At 47.8% G+C, this 23,753-nt stretch overlaps 1 protein-coding gene across 1 annotated transcript in view; it reads right to left on the bottom strand.

The window, feature by feature from the left end:
• DLEU7 (deleted in lymphocytic leukemia 7) overlaps positions 1 to 17,913 on the bottom strand; it is a 53,463-nt gene extending 35,550 nt beyond the window's left edge. Inside the window, exons 1-2 of the mRNA XM_086934947.1 lie at positions 17,820 to 17,913; positions 14,839 to 15,575 (exon numbers count right to left, since the gene is read on the bottom strand). Coding sequence (XP_086791073.1) covers positions 14,839 to 15,429 — 591 coding nt within the window. The 5' untranslated portion in view covers positions 15,430 to 15,575; positions 17,820 to 17,913. The remainder of the gene's footprint in view (positions 1 to 14,838; positions 15,576 to 17,819) is intronic.
• Between the last annotated feature and the right edge of the window lie 5,840 nt (positions 17,914 to 23,753).

The following is a 23,753-nucleotide window of genomic DNA, read 5'->3' as shown; positions in this document are numbered from 1 at the left end:
TAATTCGGTCAACGCCGTTACTGAAAGGGCTTAGTTGGGAAGAGGGATGGGAGGACCGTGTGTCGCTCTACGCGGACGATATGTTAATATACCTGACAGATCCAGACAGGGGCATCCCAGCGCTCCTCGCGATCTGTGATGCCCACGGGAAGACATCAGGGTATACGCACAACTGGTCAAAATCGGTGATATATGTTTTAAAGGGACCACGGCCCTCACTGACAGCGGATTGTCCGCTGGTGCTAGCATCAAACTCATTTAAGTATCTTGGAATACATATTACCGACAATACTGTGGAATTCTTCGACAAGAATTTAAAGCCACCCCTGGAATGACTACATACTGACGTGAAACACAGGGTAGCCCTACCACTGACCCTTCTCGGTCGAGCAGCTCTCTATAAAATGATGGCGCTCCCGAGATTCCTGTACGCACTGGAAAACACCCCACATCTGATCGCACCATGGTACTTCCAACAGGTCACCGCGTTAGTTTCTAACTTACTATGGGGTAATCGTCTGGCACGCATTGCACACATCAAATTGAACAGAAGCTGGTATGAGGGGGGGATTGCGCTACAAAATCTAAAGTTATATTACTGTGCCACGCAGTTCAAAATAGTGAACCAGTGGATCCACGCACCAAGGGAGGACCCTGCATATAGGTCCGACAGGGCTCAATTAGGAACCAACAGCATGCTCTCAGTACTTTATAACAGACGCCAGGCGACGAAGTTAATAGGACCCACGAGACAGGCAAAATTGGGCTGGAAGGGGAAGATTACTAAACTTACCCCGCTCTGGGATACGAAAGCGCTAGGGCGTTTGCGACAGAGAAAAGGATTTGCTCAGTGGGACAGCATTGGCATTTCCACGGTGGGAGATTTGTGGGATAACGGTACTGTGATCCCATTCACCCTACTCCAGCAACAATATGACCTGGGGCCAAACGAAACTTACAGATATATCCAAATCAGACATGCATTATTACAGGCTATACCAACAGACACTGATGTCCCGGAATCCTCACCGTTGGAGGACCGATTGCTCACTGATTATATGCAACATGGTGCAACTTCACTCACATATCGAAAGCTAATCAATAACCTAGCAGACCCTACACTAATATTACGAGAGAGATGGGCGGAAGAGCTTGGTGATATGGATGACTCAGAATGGAACGAGGCGCTGGCATCCCAAGGGAGGTGGGAATCTCGGCTAAATTCAGATTAGTGCAACTTAAAATATTGCACCGCATATATTATACTAGAACCATGCTCCATAAACTACATAGGACACCACACCCATATTGCCTACGCGGATGTGGCGAAGAAGGTACGTTCCTCCATACACTTTGGGACTGTCCACTCATAGCTGAGCACTGACGTCAAGTGATGCGCACCCTCTCACAAACTCTCAAAGTCTCACTAGTGCCAGAACCACGTAAGTGTATACTAAATATATGGGAACCGACCGACTTATAAAGGCACGGACACATATGGGGCACACTAGCCATAATGGTAGCGAAACGAGATATCGCACAAAAATGGGGCGCATCAGAACTACCCACACTGTCACAATGGAGCAAAAACATGGACATACTGATGTTGATAGAGCGGGCGGTGTATGTCTCTAGAGCGTGTCCCCGTAAATGGATCAAAGTATGGTCAGCGTGGAATACATACAGGGGAGACCTGTGTGACCCATTGCCAGAAGAAGATAACATTAGTTCAGAAGAGGAGGAGGCGGAGATCTAGATAGAGAATAGAGGGATTTAGAGTCTAGGTAGACTTGACTGTGCTACACCACTACACACAGAATACTTCACATCTCCAGCTCAGTACACGTAAATACCTATGCTGTGTAATAACATGAACATAGTGACAACCAACGTGAAAGTTTGTTATCTAGAACCCAGTTACAAGTTAAGTTTTAAAATAAAAGTTAAACCGTAGAACTACCCGAATCGAGAACTAATTGCAATCAGGTACACTTACAGAATGTACGCCGCCGGACCCTAGGGTTGTCGGCTAAAGGGCTGTGTTTTAATCCGTAGGTCTGGATGAAAAAATACAAATGACGCGGCCGGCCCATGGGGTTGTAGGCCATAAGCTGTGTTTTTCTATTCAAAAGTGTACAATAAAGGTCTTTAAAAAAAAAAAATGTATGTTGTATGCATGCTTGCGGGTGAGCGTGTATTTACGTGTGCGAGTGCATGTGAATGTTAGTATGCCTGTGTCAGCACCACTGGCTGTGCTGTAAGTGTAGCTGGAATGTAGGTGTACCTCAGTCTGTTTGTGTCGCAGCAGCCCTATGCAGTGACTGGGTGAGGACCTGAGTCTTTGTGTGTGTCTCCAGCAGGCCTGAGTTTCTGGGTACATGGTGGGGGGTGCGGGGGGGAGAGGGAAGATATATCTCTGCAGTCTGTCCCGCAGTCGACGGCCTGTATACGAGTGTTTGCGAGGTCTGCCTGCAACATGCTTCTGTGCTGACACCACCTCAAAGTGCACAGCCTCGCTGGTGCTTTTATGCTTCGAGTGAGGGGCTCCTCTGAGTGAGATATGGGCATGCTGGGATGGGTATCTTATGCTGTGGAGTAGGAAAAGGGTGAGTCTGCCACTACCGGGGGGAGCTTTGGCTTTCGGCCCTTTGTTTCCGTACGTTTTGCCCCTTGGTGTAGGTAGAATGTGCCAACCCATGTACCCTCCCTGTCTTTCCCTGTGAGGTACTACGCTCACTGCTCCTTATGCCGGCTTTTATGTAATTTCTTTGCAAAACAAGTAGCGCAGCAAAGAGTAAAGGCGCGGCGGAAACTGATATTTACTTCTTCTGCCTGATTAGCATTGTTTTATCATCATTCAAAAGTGATGCAATTAAGACTTCATTTAGCACACATATCAGGGCACACAAAAAGGGATCTGGGAGATGGTGCTGGTGGATAATACCCAGCAAATGGCTTTTTTTGTTTGGACTGCCCGGAGCAGATGCAGGGCCGGCCTTTCTTCGCGGAGCTGGTGGCTGCTGTCTAAGTCTGTGGAACGGGCAGGGGACAATGGAGGCGGCCAAACAAGGGTGGACACTTTGGTCGCTCATTTTTTTTCTCTGCCTTTCTTTCCGGGGTCTCGGCTGCACATAGCGGTTCATCTTCTGTGCGAATCAATCTGTTCACTGGGACCGGGGAGAAGGGGCCGGCGATCAACCACCCCCCACGAGTCAACAAACAGCTCAGCACCGGATGCACACAGCGAGTTCCGCGGAACCGGGAGGAGCTCGGCAAACACGAGCGGACCCGGCACCGGTGAGGGCATCGAGTCCGACCCACGGACCAGGGAGAGGTCTGTAAACTCCTTGAGTCATGGGGCCAGAGACCAACCAACCAAGCACGTAAATAAACACGCACACAGAGCCCGCTCGGCACCGGCTGCACACAGTGATTCAGTTTGTTCCGCGGACCAGGGAGAAGTCTGTGAGCGCCTCTGAGTGATTACGGTCGGATGATGATCCACCATGCACGAAACGTAATAAGAAAATAAATAAAGTGAGCAAGGTGTTCCTAGTGGGCGCCTCGCTCATTAAAATAACAAGACGGTATAGACGGGGGAGGGCAGGAGCAAGACGCTGTGAGCGTGCACGTTGGCGTGCCCTGCGGCTCGTGCCCAGTGGCGGCACCTGCAGTCTTCGCCCACTGTTCTTGAGGAGTGCTGCGCGGCTTGTGAAGCTGTGGGAAGGTGCTGGCAAAGGTACAAAAAAACAGCCCCTGCACGCCATGCTGCACGCCCGAGAAGACCGCCTGCCCGAGAAGAGCTACCGGGAGGCCACCAAGATGGGTGAGTGGTGGCACTGCAGTGTCTGCGAGCACCGCGTTGCTACAACAAAGTGCACTGTTGCAGAACCCATCACCAGCCCACGATTAAAGTTAACTTCGCAATGCGCCTAAAAAGTAATGTACAATTGCGTGCGACTTGCAGGGAAGGGCGCAGCTGTACATGTCTAACAATGAAAGTGAAAGTTAATGAACGGCTCACAGTGGATGCTAGCGCGTGTTCACGCGCGCGACCCGATCCGATTCCGGCATGCTGTGCGTGCCCATCTCCTGTCTCCTTTTTAGGGCCAAGTCCCGAGTCGACAACTATAGGTCTCGCTGGCCACAGCGCTTCGCACTGCGTTGCCAGGGGCGAGATCTAAAATAATTACACTTTCACATCCCCTCACGTAACCTGAGATCATGTCACCAAGCCCTTGCCTCAGTCAAGCGTACAACCACGGTCAGAATGGGAGACCGGTCCTTTTCCAAATCAGCCGCAGTCCTCTGGAACGGCCTGCCACTCGACCTTCGGAAAGAAACTGAAAACCATCCTGTTTCCTAAACACTGACCCCACCATTGATGTATTTGATGTATACTCTAACCTGTCCTAGTGCTGTGATGTCACTTGGGACGATTGATGCGCTTTACAAATATCGTTAAATACAAAATACCTATAAACAAGCTATGCAGCGGTACACCTTTCATCTTTATCAGTCCAGTTCAATCCACACTAAGAACCCGAGGAGTGCATTTCAATGAGACTCACTGACTCTAATATTGATCATGTTTTAAATGTGACTGTGATTCCAATATAATTTGCTTTTGCTGACAATGACATTCATTTATTACCCTCTTCTGCTCCCAAACCAGCTACCCTTATCCTGACTGACATCACTCTGCCCTATGAGTTTATACCAGGGTTCTACAACCTTTTTTTCAACAAGAGCTACATATGTTCAATGAAAATCATTCAGAGCGACTAAAATCATTAGTGTTTTGTTATAGTGACCACATCTGACACAGTTACATGACTTATCAATCAAATATCAGATTTAAACATATTTTGGAAAAACAGCCATTTATTTCCAAACACCATCTTATGAGTTCTGAAAAATACAGGCTTTTCATTTTTTCGTACCTATATAAAAATTCAGTCAAGCAAAACTTTTAATTTAGTCGGATGGGCTGTGCACAGGTGAGTCACTTACAGGTAGATGAAGAGTTAACTGCCAGTATCTCTCAAGCTTCTCTACTAAGAGAAGCCAAGTTTATGCTGTAACATACTAAGTGCGAGTGTTACCATAGTTTATCATCTCAGTCCCCATCCATTATCCTTCAGTCCCCCCACTGAGTGTACCCAGGAGCTCACCACGACTCTCTCAATAAAAAAATAACTAAAGACCAACTGTGCTCGTACATGAAGACCTAATAATAATACATACTGCCTACAGCACGGGTACTCATAGTATGGCCCGTGGGCCGCCAGCGGCCCGGCAAGCCTTCCTTGGCGGCCCGCGGACCTTGCAGACAATTTACCCGTGTTTAAAAAATTAAAGAGTGTCTGCAAACGCTGCGCGCTGAGACTCTGCTGCTCTGTGGGGGCCGGGTTATTCCAGTGATAGTCATAGTGGAGCTGCAGGGGCGCTAAGAGGTGAAATAAAAATGCCTCATTAACATACAAATGGTCTTTTAAAGACCTGTGAAGTGCTGGGGTGCTGCTGTGTGTGTGATCGGAAGCTGTCTCAGCCGGGGCACACACAGGCAGAGTGAGATGAAGAGGGTGACAGAGGGAGACAGAGGGAGGGAGGGAAAGGGAGGGAGATAGAGGGAGAGCGAGGGAGGGAGTGAAAGGGAGGGAGAGTGAGGTAGGGAGGGAAAGGGAGGGAGAGCGAGGGAGGGAAAGGGAGGCAGACAGAGGGAGAGGGAGGGAGGGAGGGAAAGGAAGGCAGACACAGACAGAGGGAGAGCGAGGGAGGGAGAGCGAGGGAGGGAGGGAAAGGGAGGCAGACAGAGGGAGAGTGAGGGAAGGAGGTCGAGGGAGGGAGACAGGGAGGGAGGGAAAGGGAGGGAGAGCGAGAGAGGGAAAGGGAGGGGGAGGGAGGAAGAGTGAGGGGGAGGGAAAGGGAGGCAGACACAGACAGAGGGAGTGCGAGGGAGGGAGGGTGAGCGAGGGAGGGAAAGGGAGGCAGACAGGGAGAGCGAGGGAGGGCGGGAAAGGGAGGCAGACAGAGGGAGAGCGAGGGAGGGAGGTGGAGGGAGGGAGACAGGGAGGGAGGGAAAGGGAGGGGGAGGGGGAGGGAGAGGGAGAGCGAGGGAGGGAGGGAGAGGGAGGGAGGGAGAGGGAGGGAGAGGGAGGGAGGGAGGGAAAGGGAGGCAGACAGAGGGAGAGCGAGGGAGGGAGGGGGAGGGCGGGAGAGTGAGGGAGGGAAAGGGAGGGGAAAGGAGAGCGAGGGAGGGAGGGAAAGGGAGGCAGACAGAGGGAGAGCGAGGGAGGGAGGGGGAGGGAGAGCGAGGGAGGGAAAGGGAGGGGGAGGGAGAGCGAGGGAGGGAGGGAAAGGGAGGCAGACAGAGGGAGAGCGAGGTAGGGAAGGAAAGGAGGGAGGGAAAGGGAGGCAGACAGAGGGAGAGGGAGGGAGGGAAAGGGAGGCAGACAGAGGGAGAGCGAGGAAGGGAAGGAAATGGAGACAGAGAAAGGGAGAGGGAGGCAGAGGGAGGGAGACATACAGAGGAGGAGACAGAGGGGGGAGACAAGCAGAGGGAGGGAGACAGATGGAGGGAGGGAGACAGACAGAAGGCTGGAGACAGACAGAGGGGGGGAGAGGGAGACAGCCAGAGGGAGGGAGACAGGCAGAGGGAGGAAGAAAGACAGAGGGAGACAAACAGAGGGAGGGATACAGAGAGAGGGCGACAGACCGAGGGAGGAGGGCGACAGAGGGAGGAGGGAGACAGAGGGGGAGGGAGACGGAGGAAGGAGGGAGACAGAGGGGGAGGGAGACAGACGGAGGAGGGAGATAGAGGAAGGGAGACAAAGAGGGAGACAAATAAAGGGAGACAGACAGAAGGAGACAAAGAGAGGGAGAGGGAGGGAGACAGGCAAAGGGAGACAAAGAGAGGGAGAGGGAGGGAAACAGAAAAGGGAGAGGGAGGGAGACAAAGAGAGGGAGAGGGAGGGACATGGAGAAAGGGAGAGGGAGGGAGGCAGAGAAAGGGAGAGGGAGGGAGACAGAGGGTGACAGACAGAGGGAGGGAGGAGGGTGACAGACAGAGGGAGGGAGGAGGGAGGGTGACAGACAGAGGGAGGAAGGAGGGTGGGAGGAGGGTGAGAGACAGAGGGAGGGAGGAGGGTGACAGACAGAGAGGGGGAGGGTGCCAGACAGAGGGAGGGAGGAGGGAGGGGGAGGGCGACAGAGTGAGGAGGGCGACAGAGTGGGAGAGGGAAGGAGAGAGAGGGAGACAGAGAGGGAGAGGGAAGGAGAGAGAGGGAGACAGAGAGAGAGAGGGAGACAGAGAGGGAGACAAAGAGAGAGAGAGAGGGAGACAGAGAGAGAGAGAGGGAGTGAGGCAGTCAGAGTGAGACAGAGGGAGAAATAGGAAGAGATGGAGGGAGAGAGGGAGAGAGAGGTTGAGAGAGGGAGAGAGAGGGAGAGAGAGGGAGAGAGAGAGAGAGAGATGTGTGTATGTCGGGTCTGGTGGCTCAGTGGACGAAGGCGTCTGCTGCAGGGACCTGTGTTCAACCTCATGGTCACAGTTTTTTTTGTTGCTCTAGCCCCAGCCCCGCCCCCTTCCCCACTGACCCCGCCCCCACCAGTACAGCCCTTGGACACAAACCACACTGTAAATTTGGGCCCCGAGTGAAAGTTTGTGAGTACCAATGGCCTACAGCTTAGGAACTAATCACAGAGCTTGATTTGAGCTGGTGGTTTCCAGGGCCCACCAACACAATTGCTGGCACTTAATTACCGGAACCTGCACTTATGAAATCTGCCACCTGGTGGCGCTGTTTATGCAATTTAAAGATAAGCAGAAAAACAGTTGTTGGTTATTTCAATATAGATTAAAAACAATATCTACTACCCAAGCCATTCCTAAAGCTTTGGCTGCCTCAAACAGTCTAAATTGTCATACTTGTAACGGTGTGATGGTTAGTGGTTGTGTAAGTACAGTGGCAATGTGTGGTGCAAACTGCGGTGGCCTATTGATGACGGCCCGGGCACTTAAGATTTTTTTTTACAAATTAAGCATTGATTAACTCGCTGTATCAATGTGATTTAGTATCGCTTCCGGTACATATCAAGGACACCACCCATTAAACAAAATAAAAACGTAACTTCAAAACTGGTTGTATGAATCAGCTAAAACAAATGGAAGAGCGAGCGAGACACATGCTAATAAGCACCCAAAGTGCTTTCTGAGGCCACGTGCCTTCCACCCTTCAGGCGCGGCCGTATTTAGAATCACCACACCCAGGCCCAAGGAACAACAACCTCTGAATGCATGATGAGCATTCCCGACAATATTTGAAACAGTTTTCATAATTTGTACACAGATACCGCCTGCTATTGCTCATAACCGCCCCAGCTCTATTTCCTGTTTCAGGCACGCTTTTACAATTTTGGTTTTGGAATTTCAATTTATTACGAAAATACACTATAATTTTCCTTCACACTACACCTTGAGTGTGTGTGTTTTCTCTATCGATGTATCACTTTGTTTAATTGGCTTGTTACAGACAACATATTAAAAAGTAATTCAGCACTAACAGATGGAAATCCTAGAACTGAATTAAAAAAAATGGTACATAGATTAAGGAAGCACTGGGGTGTGCAATGGCGCCAAACTAATGGCAAATGTGCTATAGAAATGGTAATAAAATAACACAAATGATTTAAAGTTTCTACTTCCTTACAGGAATGATGAATGTAAAAAAAATGGATTTCGCTGTTTCAAATTTGTCTGATCTTTGTTTTATATTTTTGGGCAGGAAATTGCTAACTCCTTCTAAACTTAAAACAATGGTGCCAAATTAATGGTAGGTGTTACTATACAAATGTTAATAAAATAACACAAATTATTTAAAGTTTAAACTTCCTTACAGGAATAGTGAGTGTAAAAGTTAGATTTTCGCTGTTTCAAATTTGCCTAATCTTACAGCCAGATTCATCATTGAAAATTACGCTCGCAAAGGGCCAGATTCTGTAAATCTGGCCCTTTGCGAGCGCAATTTTTGCATTTGAGATTCATCATCCCAAATGCAATAATCGCTAATAGCAAAATCGCTAAATTGCATTTAAGGAATCTCTATTAGAGATTCCTTAAATGCAATTCATCAACCATTTTTTATTTTCGAATTCGCAATTTTTGGCCGCTATTTACCGCGAAGTCTGACTTCGTGGTAAATAGCGAAAAATTAGAAAAATGCACTTTAGTGCATTTTTCTAAGTTGTATGTTACACACACACATGTCCTTTGGACATGTGTGTGCGCAACATCAGTCTACCTTTCCATTTCAGGGGTGCTACAGGGTGTCCTTTGGACACCCCTGGCACCCTTGAAATCGCATCCTTATTTGCGATTAGCAAATTGCTAATCGCAAATAAGGAATAACTCCCCATTCATTCCTATGGGCCTTTAGGCAGGCCCATAGGAATGAATGGGGAGTTATTCCTTATTTGCGATTAGCAATTTGCTAATCGCAAATAAGGAAGCTGTAGGAATCACAATTTATTTTGCGATTCCTACATGAATCCCGTTTTGCAATTCCTTAATAGCGATTCCGTAATAATCGCTATTAAGGACTCGCAAAACGGGACAATGATGAATCTGGCTGTATGTTTTGAATTCTTTGGCAGGAAATTGTGAACTCCTCCTTCCAAAATTTAGAGTGTTAGATAGGAAAAATATTGGGATAATCCAAAGTGTTTATCTTCTTGTCTTGCTAGTAATAACATTTCATGTGTATTCTTTTTATGGTCTGGCTTGACAGCGCAGCAGTGGTCAGACAACTGCTGAGAACTACCAGGAGAGGCGGTTGGCTCCGCCACTTGTTGGGAAGTAGCAATACATGTTTTGATTGGGCAAAAGTTTTTTGCTTAAGTGCTTGTCTTCCACATAGCTGTGATAATTTTGTTTATTTATCCAGCTGCCTAGGCTTGAACTTTCAGGGGCGCACACACTGTAATGCTACTAAAGTGTCTTAGATAACTGGATATATTTTGGTGTTTTCTTTGGCAGCAGCACAGATAGGATACAGCAGTCATTAACGTAAAATATTTTTTATGTCTGGCTTGACAGTGCATTCATAAGGCAGACCTATTGGCATTGCCAATGCTTGTTGTCAACGTCCCACCAAGATATTATTATTATTATTGGGGCATTTGTAGAGCGCTGCGTTACGCGCACCGGCGTGTCCACGTGCTAAAAGAGGGAGAGGCAGCGAGCAGGGAGCACAAAAGCAGAGCGGACAATTATTTTGTGTAGAGGAATGTTTTCAATCTCGCTCGGAACCTGGCTTCCTCCGGTTCCAAGCGCAGGTCCACTGGTAGTTTGTTCCAGTTATTAGCCGCTAAGCATCTGAAGGACCTGCCTCCCATGCGAGCTTTCTTGACTCTGGGGATCTTGAGAAGACCGCCCCCTGCGGATCGGAGCGCTCGTGTTGGTTGATACACTTCGATCAATTTATTCAGAGGGTCGGGCGCCCTGCCGTTCAAGATTCGATGACAGGTGCAGAGGGCTTTGTATTATGAGACATCTAACAGTTTACATGGATTCCTGGTTCTTTACTATGGCACTTCTCTTATGCCCCAGCCTGGGTGTAATCAGAAAGAAGGGCTACGTGCATAATATAGTCTTCGGATCACAGAACTGTGTTGCTAAGTAATGACATGATTCAGATACACTGATGTTTACCACTATACCAAAAGGATTGGGAACACAAGCAATGCCAATACGAGGGTCCTGAGCTTGCTGTGCATTAATACTCAAGCTGCACCTTACTAATGAGACTCAACAAGGACAAAAATTGTTTGGGTTTGCGCGTGTAGCCAATCAGAAGAAACCTGGTCTGGTAGTTTGCTCCAGACAGTCCACAGTGGGGTGGAACAACAAATGATTCTCATATCCCTGCAAACGCGCAGACAAACTAAAAAATGATGGACTGAAATGTGGCCCATAGTAATTATCAGTGGCAGAGATTCGTTCAAGTATTCCATCAATCAGGTTTTGTGCTTTCTAAGTGAGTCTCCCTAAATAGGATAGCAATACTAAGAAGTGGCTCCCAAACTCGTGGTGCCATTGGACTCAAACGTCCCCTCACTGATGAGGCCCAACAAGACCAGAACCGGTCTTGGATTGCTTGCATTCCTATTTAGAGAGGATCTGGTTTGGCAAGTCACTGGGAACCATCCTGTGCAGGATAGAGCCAAAACCGTTTTGCGTATGGTTGGATCTTATATGTAATAATACAGGCGAGCCAGAAAACAATGGAAGGGAATGCTGATTGAAGCTCAGGTAAGTGCAATTGTTCCATCTATCACTTCCTGTGCTTTTATTCCAAGCCATTTTCGTAATGCACTACACAAATATTTAATGGCCTATACTCCATTCAAGTTGCTTTATACGTTGTAGGGGGTCTATATTTTGTGACATGAGCTTGATTGTTGCCTCAAAATATTATATTGCTGTCAACAAGACTGCTCAATGGCGTACGCGCTCTCTACTGATATCTGTATGTGGGCTGTAGGTTACAGACACACATGTCGATAGGGTCAATTTGGCAAATCATCCTTTCAAGGTTCATTATTGTGTCATGATAAATCGTTGAGAATGGTAATCTGACTTGTAATTCCTTTTTTGGCTGTATGCAGCATATTTCATCATCGGCAATACTATATCTACTTGGAACCACATGGCTCAACTTGAACTAGTCTGGTTTTGTGAGACCATTAGCTCTATAAATGCAGGTTTGAGACTGACCGCTGGCATCAATTATATTGTTTACACATATGACAGTAGATGTTCTCAGATATGATCCAGGTGTGCACGTGTACCTGTTTGAATACAGTACACTCCCCATCACAAAACCTGTCACACCAATTTGAAACACCTAAAATTAGAATACCTGTCTCAATAGAAAGGCCAAGCAATACTGTGGCTCGTAGGGAAGTTTCTACTCTCTTATCTTTAAGGGAGTCAGTCCCCCTGTAAGAACATATGTGCAAAATGATGTTGGGAATTGTCAGTTTAGTTTAAACATATGTTTATTGAAATCGTAGCTTATTAAACATAAAGCCTTAAAAAGCATGTATTGACAGCCCCAGTTTGTGGGGTAACAGGGCAGCCAGGGTCTACTGGGCCTCAGCCTTATTGGTTGAGGTTGTTTGCTACTGATAAATCTGACACCATCTTACTGTGACTCTGCACACTGCTCCAAGTACAATCTCTTCCACCCTTGACTCTCAGAGTAGCAGGGATGAGCAGTCATAATCTTCTCAGAGAGGCTGTGTGGGTTGATAAAGCTCAGCACTCAACAATTCACCAGCACAATAACTCCATTGTACAGCTCAGTGCTTGTCTTTTAAGAAAATAAAGTACTTTTAAATATACAGTGGCACTAAATATTACACAGTTCAGTTTGCTATACCAGTTGCAGTCCATGGATGCACTTTTTCTTTGAGGTGCAACACCCTACCAGATCCCTTTACCAATCCCTCTTGGATATCCTTCTAGCTGTGGGTCCCCCACCCCCTTTCTGGGAAATGCGGTAATCGTGTGAATTGAACGCAAGTGCAGCCTTTTATCTCTCACAGTCACATGAGCCACTCAGTTTGAAGTCTTACCTCCTCTGTGTATTAGGTAGGCATGATTCAGTCCTCATTGTCTATTTATGTATTTATGGTTTGAACGACCCTCCTGTGAATCTCATATGGAGGCCATAGTGAGCAGCAAGTGTGTTCGGCTGCGATAGAAGCCGGGTGTGGGTCTCGTCCATGTGCGAGTCTACCCAGCCTCAGAGCCTTGAGAGGTGATGTGCAGACCCAGCTACAGAAGTCTTAGATGGTTGCGGTTATGTGGACCTGCCTAGGATCAGGACAGTTGCAGCCAGACTGAGCCAACAGTGGTCATAGCAGCTCTGGTCATGATTGGGCCTACAATGATCACAATAGTTGCAACCCATGCCTACGATAATCACAGTGGTTGCAATCCCCATCTGGCCATTTGATGATCATTGTAGTGGCGGCCCGTTCCAAGCCTACGATGATCATGACAGTTGCTGATCCTGTCCGGTGGTACTATGATCAAGGAAGTTGCAGCTCTGGCCAGGTACCAGTGAAAGAGACCAAAGAAAGGAGTCTCCAAGACAGACGTTCTCCATCCCTCTCTCGGCAGGCAAGAAGACTTCTAGGTGCTTCAGGTAGATCCACACTGCCTCCAGCTGAAAGTACAGAATTCAGGTGATAGCCCCTAACCTCTTGGAGACTGGCTGTCAGACAGATACCAGCCATAGTTGCACAACAGTTCTTTGAGAACTCCATGGACCACTTTGTTGCAATTGTTATAAATGACTTGGAAATGGTAAATAGTGGGGTGGTTTGGGTCTCACTTTCATACACAACTTCTAGACAGGGGATGTGGATCCACTATCTCAAACTGCAGAATCTATTTGGGGTGCTTCTTCTTTCAAGTGTCCATTTCAGGCTGCTCTCCAGACACAGCCTTTGAATAGACTGATGCTTCTCACAGCGGATAGGACTGGGACTGTCTCCATCTAGATGCACCCATATCAGAGGCATAATGAGGTTAAGATTCCTGCACCTTCAACTGAAGGAAGAATCAGGGACAGACAAAAGAGCAGTTCTCACCTAGAAACGTCATCATCTCACACAGGAGAAACTGCAGTCCCCCGCCTCACCTCTCCCATCAATCAATTGACAGTGCTCAGGAAGACCAATCAGCAGCTCTGTGCTAACAAAAGGCCTCATGAAATGTCTAAAGGTAGCCCTGCCTCCATCCTCCTCACTTGAGCGACTGATTCTCCAACCCTCCAGCTACAGGAATGCAGTCAACGTACTTCCACTGTCTGGGCGAACAGTCCTCACCCTCCATCGTGTGCTATGTCAGGCCAGGCTCATTCAAAATGGATACCACTGGCGACCATTACTCAGGCTCACACTCACATACACTACACATGCGTTACACGCACTACACAACTTGCATATGCACTCAACATATACAAGGGATGCCAGTGTGGGGGTCTGAGCATACCTACACATAACACCAGAATGAAGTAGGCCAAAAGGTATCATTTCCTGTGACACAGACAAAGAAGTCTGCCCACACTACTGATCTTTTCTATAAACATGTTACCATGCCACTACCGCTTTTGCCTTATGCCCAGGACAGAGATAGTCGTACACTGCCCATAATTAGAGCACCCTTTGTGCATCCATCATGGTCATAGGACAGGTCCTCACATCAGAGTAGGCCTAGGCCTCTGCTCTCTGCACACACGCTTAGATTAGAAACACCAGAGCCAAGATAAATGTCGGATTCGGAAATTCATGCAAATGTGCACTCCGGCAGGGGAACATGCCCGTATATCCCAAGGGGAATGTTTACTAGTTTCCAGTTCTTAACACCCAGATCCTCGCTAGTGTTATAAAAATGAATTAAAAAACACGCCTGCCCAAAGAAAGACAGAATTCATACTTATGAGAGTGTTTGACAATAGTTTGTTAAGTAGAACCCACAAGAAAATATCGCGAAGTATTGACAAATATCTCAAAAACGTGTTAAATCATTAACGCATTCTGAAATCCTACCCGAGTTTCCAAAATCCAAATCTATCACCAAACTGTGACATAGTGTGTTGTGGTCTGTGATGTAGTGCACTGCAAAAAAAAGTACTGAGTTTCAAGAGGGTGTGCTGCAATGCCCGCACGTTGGTTGCAAGCTAGCGCCTTACAAGCTGCGTAGTGCTTAAGTGCCAACTTCCCAAACCAAGACGCAAAGTGACATCAGGTGACAGCGACACCTACCTTCAGATGAACGTCGAGGGGCTGGTTCTCCGCCAGTGGGGTCAGCAACCATTGCTCCACTGACAGCAGCTGGGAGGTTAAGTCCGTCACCCTGGACAGTCTGTTGTCCGAGGCCCTCTCTGCCAGGGTCCGGGTCACACGGCCGGAGCCGGACAGGTGAGATGCAGCCAGCTGAGCCGAGCTCCGGGCAGCGAGCGCCCTCTGGCGGCCGGAGTGCGCAGTAGGCCGCAGACCCCCCTCTGCGCTCCTCTCGGTTGTCCTGGAGCTGCACTGCTGCTCTGGGTCACTCTCCGCCCTGGCAACCCTGCAGCTCGTGTCACAGGCCACGCGTGACGTGTCACCTCCATCTTGATGCGTATGAGGGGTACCTCCACCATCCAGTGCCCCTGCAGGTACGCTTGAGCCTTCAGGGCACAGGCCCTTCTTCTGCTGCAGATGCCGGAGGGTTTTCAGGGCCACCGTTTGGTGAGAGATAGAGGCGAGCAGAGGCCCCTGCCTGGCCATGTGGTGGTTTTCATGTGCGTCTTCTAAGGCCAGGTCCTTCGTCCACTGCTGCAGGTTGCTGTGTGTGAAGCAGTCCATTATGGTCATTTCTGAGTGTGTGGCCGGCTCCTCCCCAGCTGGCCTGGCGTGGCCGTGTGAAGTGTGCAGATAGGACTCGGGGTCAGCCACCCTTCTCAAAACTCTCCAGTCAGCACTCTTCTGGACGGGGTGAGAATCGAGCCTGTGGCGTTTTCCTGACAGAATATAAAAAAACAGAAGTTACTCTTCTTCCGCATAAGAAGTGTCATATGGGCCACAGGAAGCCACCTGGCGGGCTGTGGGCGACCGGACCCAAGAACCCCCAACCCACCCAGCCCTGGGTGTAGCACAATGTTCACCTAAGCACATGCATGACCTGTTGCTGTGGAGATACAACGCCCCTGAGTCTCGTGCCAGGCCCTAATGGGTTGGAATGTTTCAGGATTTTTTTGCGCTCAGGGCTGCAAGTAAAGAGAATACATTTGTAGGAAACGTATTTGGAAATTGATTTGCCGTAAAACAATGAGAAATACTAAAGTCAATTAAAATAAATACCGTACCACTAAAAGAGACAGGGGGTATGCATGCTGGGGGCATGATTAAATTGGTAGTTAAACGCCCTCTCCGTGTCTCACCCAGATAATAATCCATCTGCATACCTGGAGCATTTTATCAAGTGGGATATTTACATGGAATGTTGTAGAGCGGCCTCATAAACTGTTAAATTATTTCACAAGTCTGAGTGAATTGGTTTGGTCAGTGTTTATGTTTTGAGAAGCTCCAATGTACTACAAAGGCTAACAGCATTTCATCTTTTAATTAATCACGTTTTATGATAACCTATTCTACTACACGTTTCCAGAAAAGTCAAATTCACTCTGTAACAGTTTTATTTCATGCATTTAAAAAATAAAAAACATTTTCCTCTACAGCAAAACTGTCAGGTGCAGGTTTTTTCTCTCAAGTGGATGAAGGGATTGCTAGCACTGTATTGTTCACGCCTGTATCGGAAATGTGGTACAAAAGGCAGTTTGGGCTGGACTGTTCCCATGAGGCACAGGGTCAGACTGATTTGCATATAGCCATGTCTGAACTGGGGTGGCAGAGTGGGCTAAAGAACGGTGATGGATTAAACCCAGATCTTTTGACTGGGTGTGAGTGTTTGATTGATTCAGATGCTTGTCCATCATTACCCCCTTTTGTACCGCTTTTGGCCGCCATTAGTGTGGCAGGGTATGCTCAGACGTGAGTCCCTTGCTCACTTTGCCACTGGATTCAATCACTTTGCCATTGGATTAAAGCAAGCCGGGCCGAAGACGGCTGGAATGCCAGAAACCGGTCCTCGGAAGCTTGTTTCCGGTCCAGGGAAGACATGGCTTGGCAGTTTGGGCTGGACTGTTCCCATGAGGCACAGGGTCAGACTGATTTGCATATGGCCATGTCTGAACTGGGGTGGCAGGGTGGGCTAAAGAACGGTGATGGATTAAACCCAGATCTTTTGACTGGGTGTGAGTGTTTGATTGATTCAGATGCTCAGTCCATCACCACCCCCTTTTGTACCGCTGTATCGGAAATGTAATTGGTCACTTTGCATACATTTACACTAAACATCGAATTTGGAACCACATGTGCACCTACTGACAGGTAAAAACTGTGATTTTGCACCAGTGGCGGGTGCTTTTCCATTGGTTGGTCAATGCAAACGCAAATGCAAAATTGTCGTGCGAGAGTGCAAATGTATGCAATGAGCTCCCTGCATACATTCTAATGTTTCAAATAAGATACATCTCTAATCGGACGGTGCTTGTTTTCCTAGTTGGCCATGGGCTCGTGCGCATTCCTAACGGAGGCGGTTCCGGGAGGGAGCGGTTGAATGAAAACAGACAGCGAATAGTTTCATCTCTGTGCAGTGTGCGCTTCCACGTGTGAGGGGTCAACAACACTAAACCTGCCAGCGCAGCAAAACACACAACCCGACGATCCTCCATAAAGGGCTTTAGTGCTCAATAAAAAAACTCGCGACTCCCCTATACGTACATATGATTTAAAAATCATAAATGACTAAACAATGTACAATTATGAATGTTAGCAATAAACACACATATGCAAGTGGTAAGAATGGAGGGCTGTCGGTGTTTCAATGGTGGTATTAGAGCAGGAAGGGCAGAGGGTTGAATTAAAGATAGGGTTAGTAGCTTAACTGACTTGGATGATACGATTTCTCTATTTGACGCGCTGTGTGATCTTGTCCAATATCGTCATCCGCTCTGTTGGCCTCGTTTTCCCCGGACTTATTATTGATAACGGTGGGGGGCAATATACCCCTGGCTTTAGGCTATGTGTATAAGCAGCCCGCGAGACAATGACAGCGCACCGGCCCCCAGTGACCTCCCCCATCCCCCCGCCCCCCCTCTCCCCGCTCCCTCCCGTGGCTCAGACTCACTGGTTGGATATATTACCTCGGGTACCAGCAGATGCGCAGCACAGCAAGGAACCCTCTCATTGGCTCCGGGAACAGTCCATTTGACAGATGAAATAAAATTTCGATCCACTGCCTTTAAGCCGGCTGGAGTTGTGATGTAAACTTAAAAAACAGGTTGCGGGAGGAGGCAGGCGCAACTGTTAATTATTACACACCAGTCAGTGCAGGAAACATAAAGGCATCACACGAGTGGAAGCGAAGGGCGGAGCTCAACGAATTCTCTTTGTCACAGGCATTAATATCCCGATTTTCCTGCCTGACCGCAATTGGAAATTCATGAATCTGTTCTGCCGTAAGTGTGATGTCCTGGGGTCATTAAAGCGTGTCACTTCTACAGCAGACTTTTTTTTTAAATAGCGACACTCGGGCGTCTTATCATCATTCGGTCATAAACAATAAATGCAAATGAATAAATGTCTAAAAATGTCAACATGGACCGCCTCGTCTGCAGTGCGCAGATTTAGCCGACTTGTCTGAAGAAAACAACCTCACGCTCCCCGCAGCAATATGCAATATTGTATTGTAACATTTATCCTAGCGCTTACTATCTCTGAGTGAGTCTCCGAAGCGCTTACCTACATGAGTAACCTGCTCTTTTTTCCCCACAGTTCAAATGTTTTGAATGTTGTTTTCCTGGAAAGGTGCATTATCAGCTCGAAATACTTTGACTAAAGCTGTTGTAATTATTTTGACGCTTTTTATACAAAGACTAATTGTTTTTTCACTAAATAATTGATTTTAAGAAATAGAAGGAACAAGCACAGCAAAAGGAACACATTGAAAATCATGTTTGAAACTAATGTTTGAAATGATCAAATAGTTTGGGTACCAGTTTCGATGCCCGAAGGGTGTATTGAGGGGTGCCAGTCCTTACCATACCCCAGGAGGGTGGGGTACAGAGTGGCAACAGTGAGATGTCTACCAAGCTTTGAGGTATGAGGCTATACCTCTTAGACCATTTCCACGTTTTCCGAGATGATGGATGTGAGAAGTTGGCCTGGTATATGATGCTCACTAGTTCTAGTGATCACCTTGTACCATGCCAAGCAACCCTTATGATGATTGGTTGTAAGTCAACCTTATAGACCAGCTATCCTAGTGGTAGCGTGGACAAGGCTAAACTCTGAAAGGCATGTGAAGCAAGCTGTTTTACCATATACAACCCCCTTGAATACCAAATGAAAGGACACCACACAGATATATATTGAAAATATATATATATTTATTAACTACAAATATCCCCTATACTCTTTATGAGCACAGAAGCACAAGCGTTAAAACAAAACACAGTTTAAATACACAAAAGTTGCACAATATGGATGAGCCCTAGGGGCCACCTAAACCATATACTAAGAAAGTGGTATAAGAGATACCAATCGAAAAGGAAATAGGCCTAGGGCCTTGGGAATCGCTGGAGCTGATCGGGACTAGCAGTGACTAAGTCAGGAAAGGCCCGCGGGACTCTGGTGCAGTGCTTGAAGTGCACGCGTTCACCAATGCATTGTCTATGGTGCGTAAAAGTTACAAAGTTGAACCTTCCGAGTGACCTATAAGGATGAAACTTTAGACACAGGCACTAGAGGTGTATACCAGTGTGGGAACACCGGCGTTGCTGAGTTACCTCACCCACAGGAAGCGGGTGCACAGGTGCAAAGTAGTGTCGGGTTTCGTCACGCAGGTCGATGGTGCTTGGAGCTGAAGATGCTGCAGGCGGCTCGATGTGAAGAGTTCCGGTGGATCCAAGGGTGGATCGGAAGTGGTGAAGACCTGAAAGCAGAGGGGACAATGTTCAAAGTCACTAGCCAGTGACTACCGTGGACCAGATTGGAACCAGGCGATGTCGAGTGCAAACAGGCGTTGAGGTGTAGCTTCTCTCAGCAGCCACGTGGACACGAAGAGGTCGAGGACGTCCAGGAGTCGATCACAAGCTGTCCCACGATGGCTCTAGCTGATGGCGGTGTCGGCAACTTGATCAGAGCAAACAGGCCTTGGCTAATGCAAGCCACGCAGGAAGTGACCAGCAAGGTCAGAGCGGGTGCTCCCTTTTACAGGAGCGAGGGCAAGTCTGGAGCAACCAGACCCGCAGTGTAGACTGACCACGTGGCAAGTGGCCGGGATGGCGCATCGAGTGGCATGATGCAAAAGGGCCCCACGTAGATCGTGGAGATGCTGGGGGGGTGATCTTCGGTGCAAGGGCTGCTCGGTTGTGGGGCTTCTCAATCCCCAAAGCACAACATCGAGGGTGCCTCGGGTGCTGGGCAGTCAGCGTCTCGGGGTTCTTTCAAGAGGTCCGGTCCCACGTCTCTCGGTGCCTCCACGGGTCCCTTCTTTGCAGGGACTGTGGATCGGGCGGTGAGAAGTCTGGGAGTCTGGGTCTTGTCAGGCTCTGGGCTCGGGCTCCGGCGGGAGGCGGCGGCAAAGCAGACGTCGAGTTGCTGGATGGTGCCTGTGTTCACAGGGTGGCAACTCCTAGGCCACAAGGGAGATGCTCTTCAGTCTTCTGTGCAGCAGAATGTCGAAGTCCAGTCGTCTTCTTAGTTTCAAGTTGATTCAGGATGATCTGAGGTGCTATGGCACTGCTCCCACTCTTTTTCCCAATCTGAGGGGTGGATCACCTGCTAGGTCCCTCCTCTGGATGGGACCAGGAAGGGGAGCGGTTACACCCCCTTTCCTTTGTCCAGCTCCTCGCCAGGCCTGTGTCTGGAAAGTCCCAGGACCGGTTTGGACTGGCTTATGCACAGGGACACCTTGTGTGCCCCGGGCATGTCTGATTCTATTCAGCCAGGTCCAACCCAATACACAAAATCCTGTCTGGGGTGGTGCTCGCACCTCCCAAGGCAGGAAACCCTTTGTCCAAGCCTCCCTCGCTGGAAGGACTCCCAGCAGCAGGAGGTCAGACTTGTGTCTGTGTGGCAGCATCCATTTTGTGATGCTGAGGCTCTGGTTAACTTTAACCGGGGTTCAGGTTAGGTACATGTCGTGTTCCACTAGAAGGGTGGAATGCTATCCCCGCCGACAGAACTGTCGAGGGGATAGTATTCCAAATCGTATGACACCTTACTCGACATGTTTTGATAAAGCCAAACCAAAGTTAGCATATAACCGCGAGCATTATAATGCACTTAAGAGTATATGGTATGGCAATATCCCGGAACAGCTAAGGGAGTTGTTCCCGACAGCTGCAGACAGGCTCAGCTCATGCTAGAGCACCATCTCACATGAAACCACGCACTCTGCCCCCAGGATTGCAGGGGCCTTCCATAGGAATGGCTTATAGGTTAACATGTGTCCAGTTAAGGTTAGATATAGGGATACTATATCTAAGCAAGAGGTGATTACACCAACTTACCCCAGCTGAGTGATCAGCCAGTTGTGTCTAAATATGGAGGCCAGGCCAGGGGTGGCACAATACATGCTGCAGCCCCTGGTAGGCCTTGGCTACACCTATGCCCTGGGTACCTATGGTACACTGTTACAGGGGCCTATAAGGTGAACCAGTTCCAATTGTGTATGCACCTAAGGTACATGGAGTCCATTTTAACGAGAGAGCAATTAGCCCGGGGCCCTGAATAGCAGGATCCCAGGCCAACTATGTCAAAAACCAGCTAAACACCAGGCAAAAAGTTTGGGGGTAACCATAGTCAGATATCCACCTTCCTACAATGGAGTCTTTGTGGTAGTGGGCAGGGTTGGACAGGTCTATAGGGCAATCAAGCTGTGCCCGATTTTAAGGCTTTGTGGGCCGGTTTTATGACCAGGTGGGCCGGGTTCTACTTTTGATTTCCCGGATATTGCCACAAACGTTGCATGCGGAAAACACACATGCATGACGTCTCCCATACTTTGCATAAAGTGTGTCTTTACAAGTTCAAAACTGGCCTGATTTCCAAATGTTTGTGTTGTAAGAAAGACACCACTGCACTGTCAGGGTTGTAGTTTCAAGATAATTTATTGCATCACACAATCTGGCGTCGATCCATTCCAAGGAGCCAGGAGCAACTGACTTCCTTGGAGCACTCTCAGCCTTCCATTCTAGAAACCTTAACAAGTTACATCATAACACATCCCCTCCCTTCCCTAACATTTAATAAAACATGGAAACTTGCAAAAGTCAAATCTAAAAAATGCTAAAACCAAAATTAAAAGATAACAGCAAAGAGGATGGGCGTGTGCAGAAAACAAATAAAACAGAGCAAATATACTGGAATCAAGTGTCTCACACAGAGTTCAGGTTCTTACATAATCCTCCAAGTAAGAAGGAGGCCTGCAAACTCTAAAACCCTAACCTCACCAGAAACTCTTGAATACCTAACCACACCCTGTGTGAAATTGTTACTCAATTCACTATGATTGCCAATGATCTCTTCATCTCGCATCAACATGATACCAGAACATCCTTCTTCGTCCTCATTTCTCACACACTCACCACCCCTCTAGAATAAATGCCACATTCCTCAAATTCCACCTTTCTCCTCCTTCCACTACCACAAAAAACTTCCCAACTCCCACAATATTAAAAGGTCCTCTGAATTTGGACCGTCTTCCCTTCGCCCTTCCAGATTTTATCTTGACTCAATCGCCCACTTGAAATTTGAGATACTTTAGTTTCACTTGACTCTCATCTCCTGATGCAACCCACTCCTTTAACCAGGCAGGTACCAATTTTGTTCCTAGGAAATTACATTTGTTTGAAAGGAAATCTCTGTCTGACACTGTGAACAGTGATACAATACACCCATACCATGTCAGCCATGAGTTTTCTTACACAACCGCTGTTGGTCAATAATAGCTGAATGGTACTTGTACCTAATCAGTTGGCCCTCTCAGCAACACCATTGCCTTTGGGATTATAAAGAGATGACCAAGAATGTCCGATAACACATTGCCCTAAAAACCTCACCATCTCATTGGAGGTCAATTGTGTGCTGTTGTCCGTAAACAATACAGAGGGAACGCCTTCTTCCCCAAATATTTCCTCTAATATTGCTATGGTGGTCTTGATGGTTACATCTTTCATAAATGTTACAATGAACCACCTGGAATTGACATCCACCACCACAGCAAACCTCCTCTTCAAAGACAATTCTGTCATGAGACCTATACATTCCAAACATATGGTATGCCATGGTACACCAGGATCTTCAATATGACCTCTAAACTCTTGACTGCCAAATCTCAATCATTTTCATTTTCTATGCATGTTACATATTTCTACCCATCGCTTGACTTGATCATCAAGTTCCTGGCCAGCAAAATTCACTTTTTAGTCTTCTACTCATCAAACCTGACCTAAGTGGCCCTCATGTGCCAATGTGAATAAATGAAATCTCAATCCTACAGGTGGTACAAAGCGATCACCCCTCATGACTACGTCCTGACCACTTACAGACAATTCCTCCAACACCTTAAAGAACGGCCTACCTGAAATTGAAATGGTACTCTCCCTCATAGCCCCCTTTTGAATCATGTTGGTAACCTCTCATAACACTACATGAGATTTGTTTTCCTCCACCTATTCCAACCTAGTAAAAGCACCAAATCCACACTGTACCACATCTTGTACAGATGCTACTGCTCCCTCAGTATTCAAACCTTTCACAGCAGGACCATCCACTGTTTCCGAATCCAATGACATCCTTGACAGACAATCAGCCTGCACATTCTTCCATCCAAGTACAAATTCTACAGCTTGCAGCCTTGCTGATAACCTGGCCAGACTTACCAACCCTTTACCAACTCCACCAGCTGAAAAAGTCTTAATTAATGGCTCATGATCCGTCCTCAATACCAAACACAATCCCCACAAATACATGCAAAAATATTCTGCACCCCAGGCTGTTGCTAGGGCCTCATACTCAATGACAGAGGAGCTCCTCTCTGCTTCTGTCAGGGTGCGTGATACAAACATCAC

This window comes from Lissotriton vulgaris, chromosome 8 (assembly GCF_964263255.1).
Source record: "Lissotriton vulgaris chromosome 8, aLisVul1.2, whole genome shotgun sequence".
NCBI lineage: Eukaryota > Metazoa > Chordata > Amphibia > Caudata > Salamandridae > Lissotriton > Lissotriton vulgaris.
This window is presented reverse-complemented; position numbering and strand designations above follow the sequence as displayed.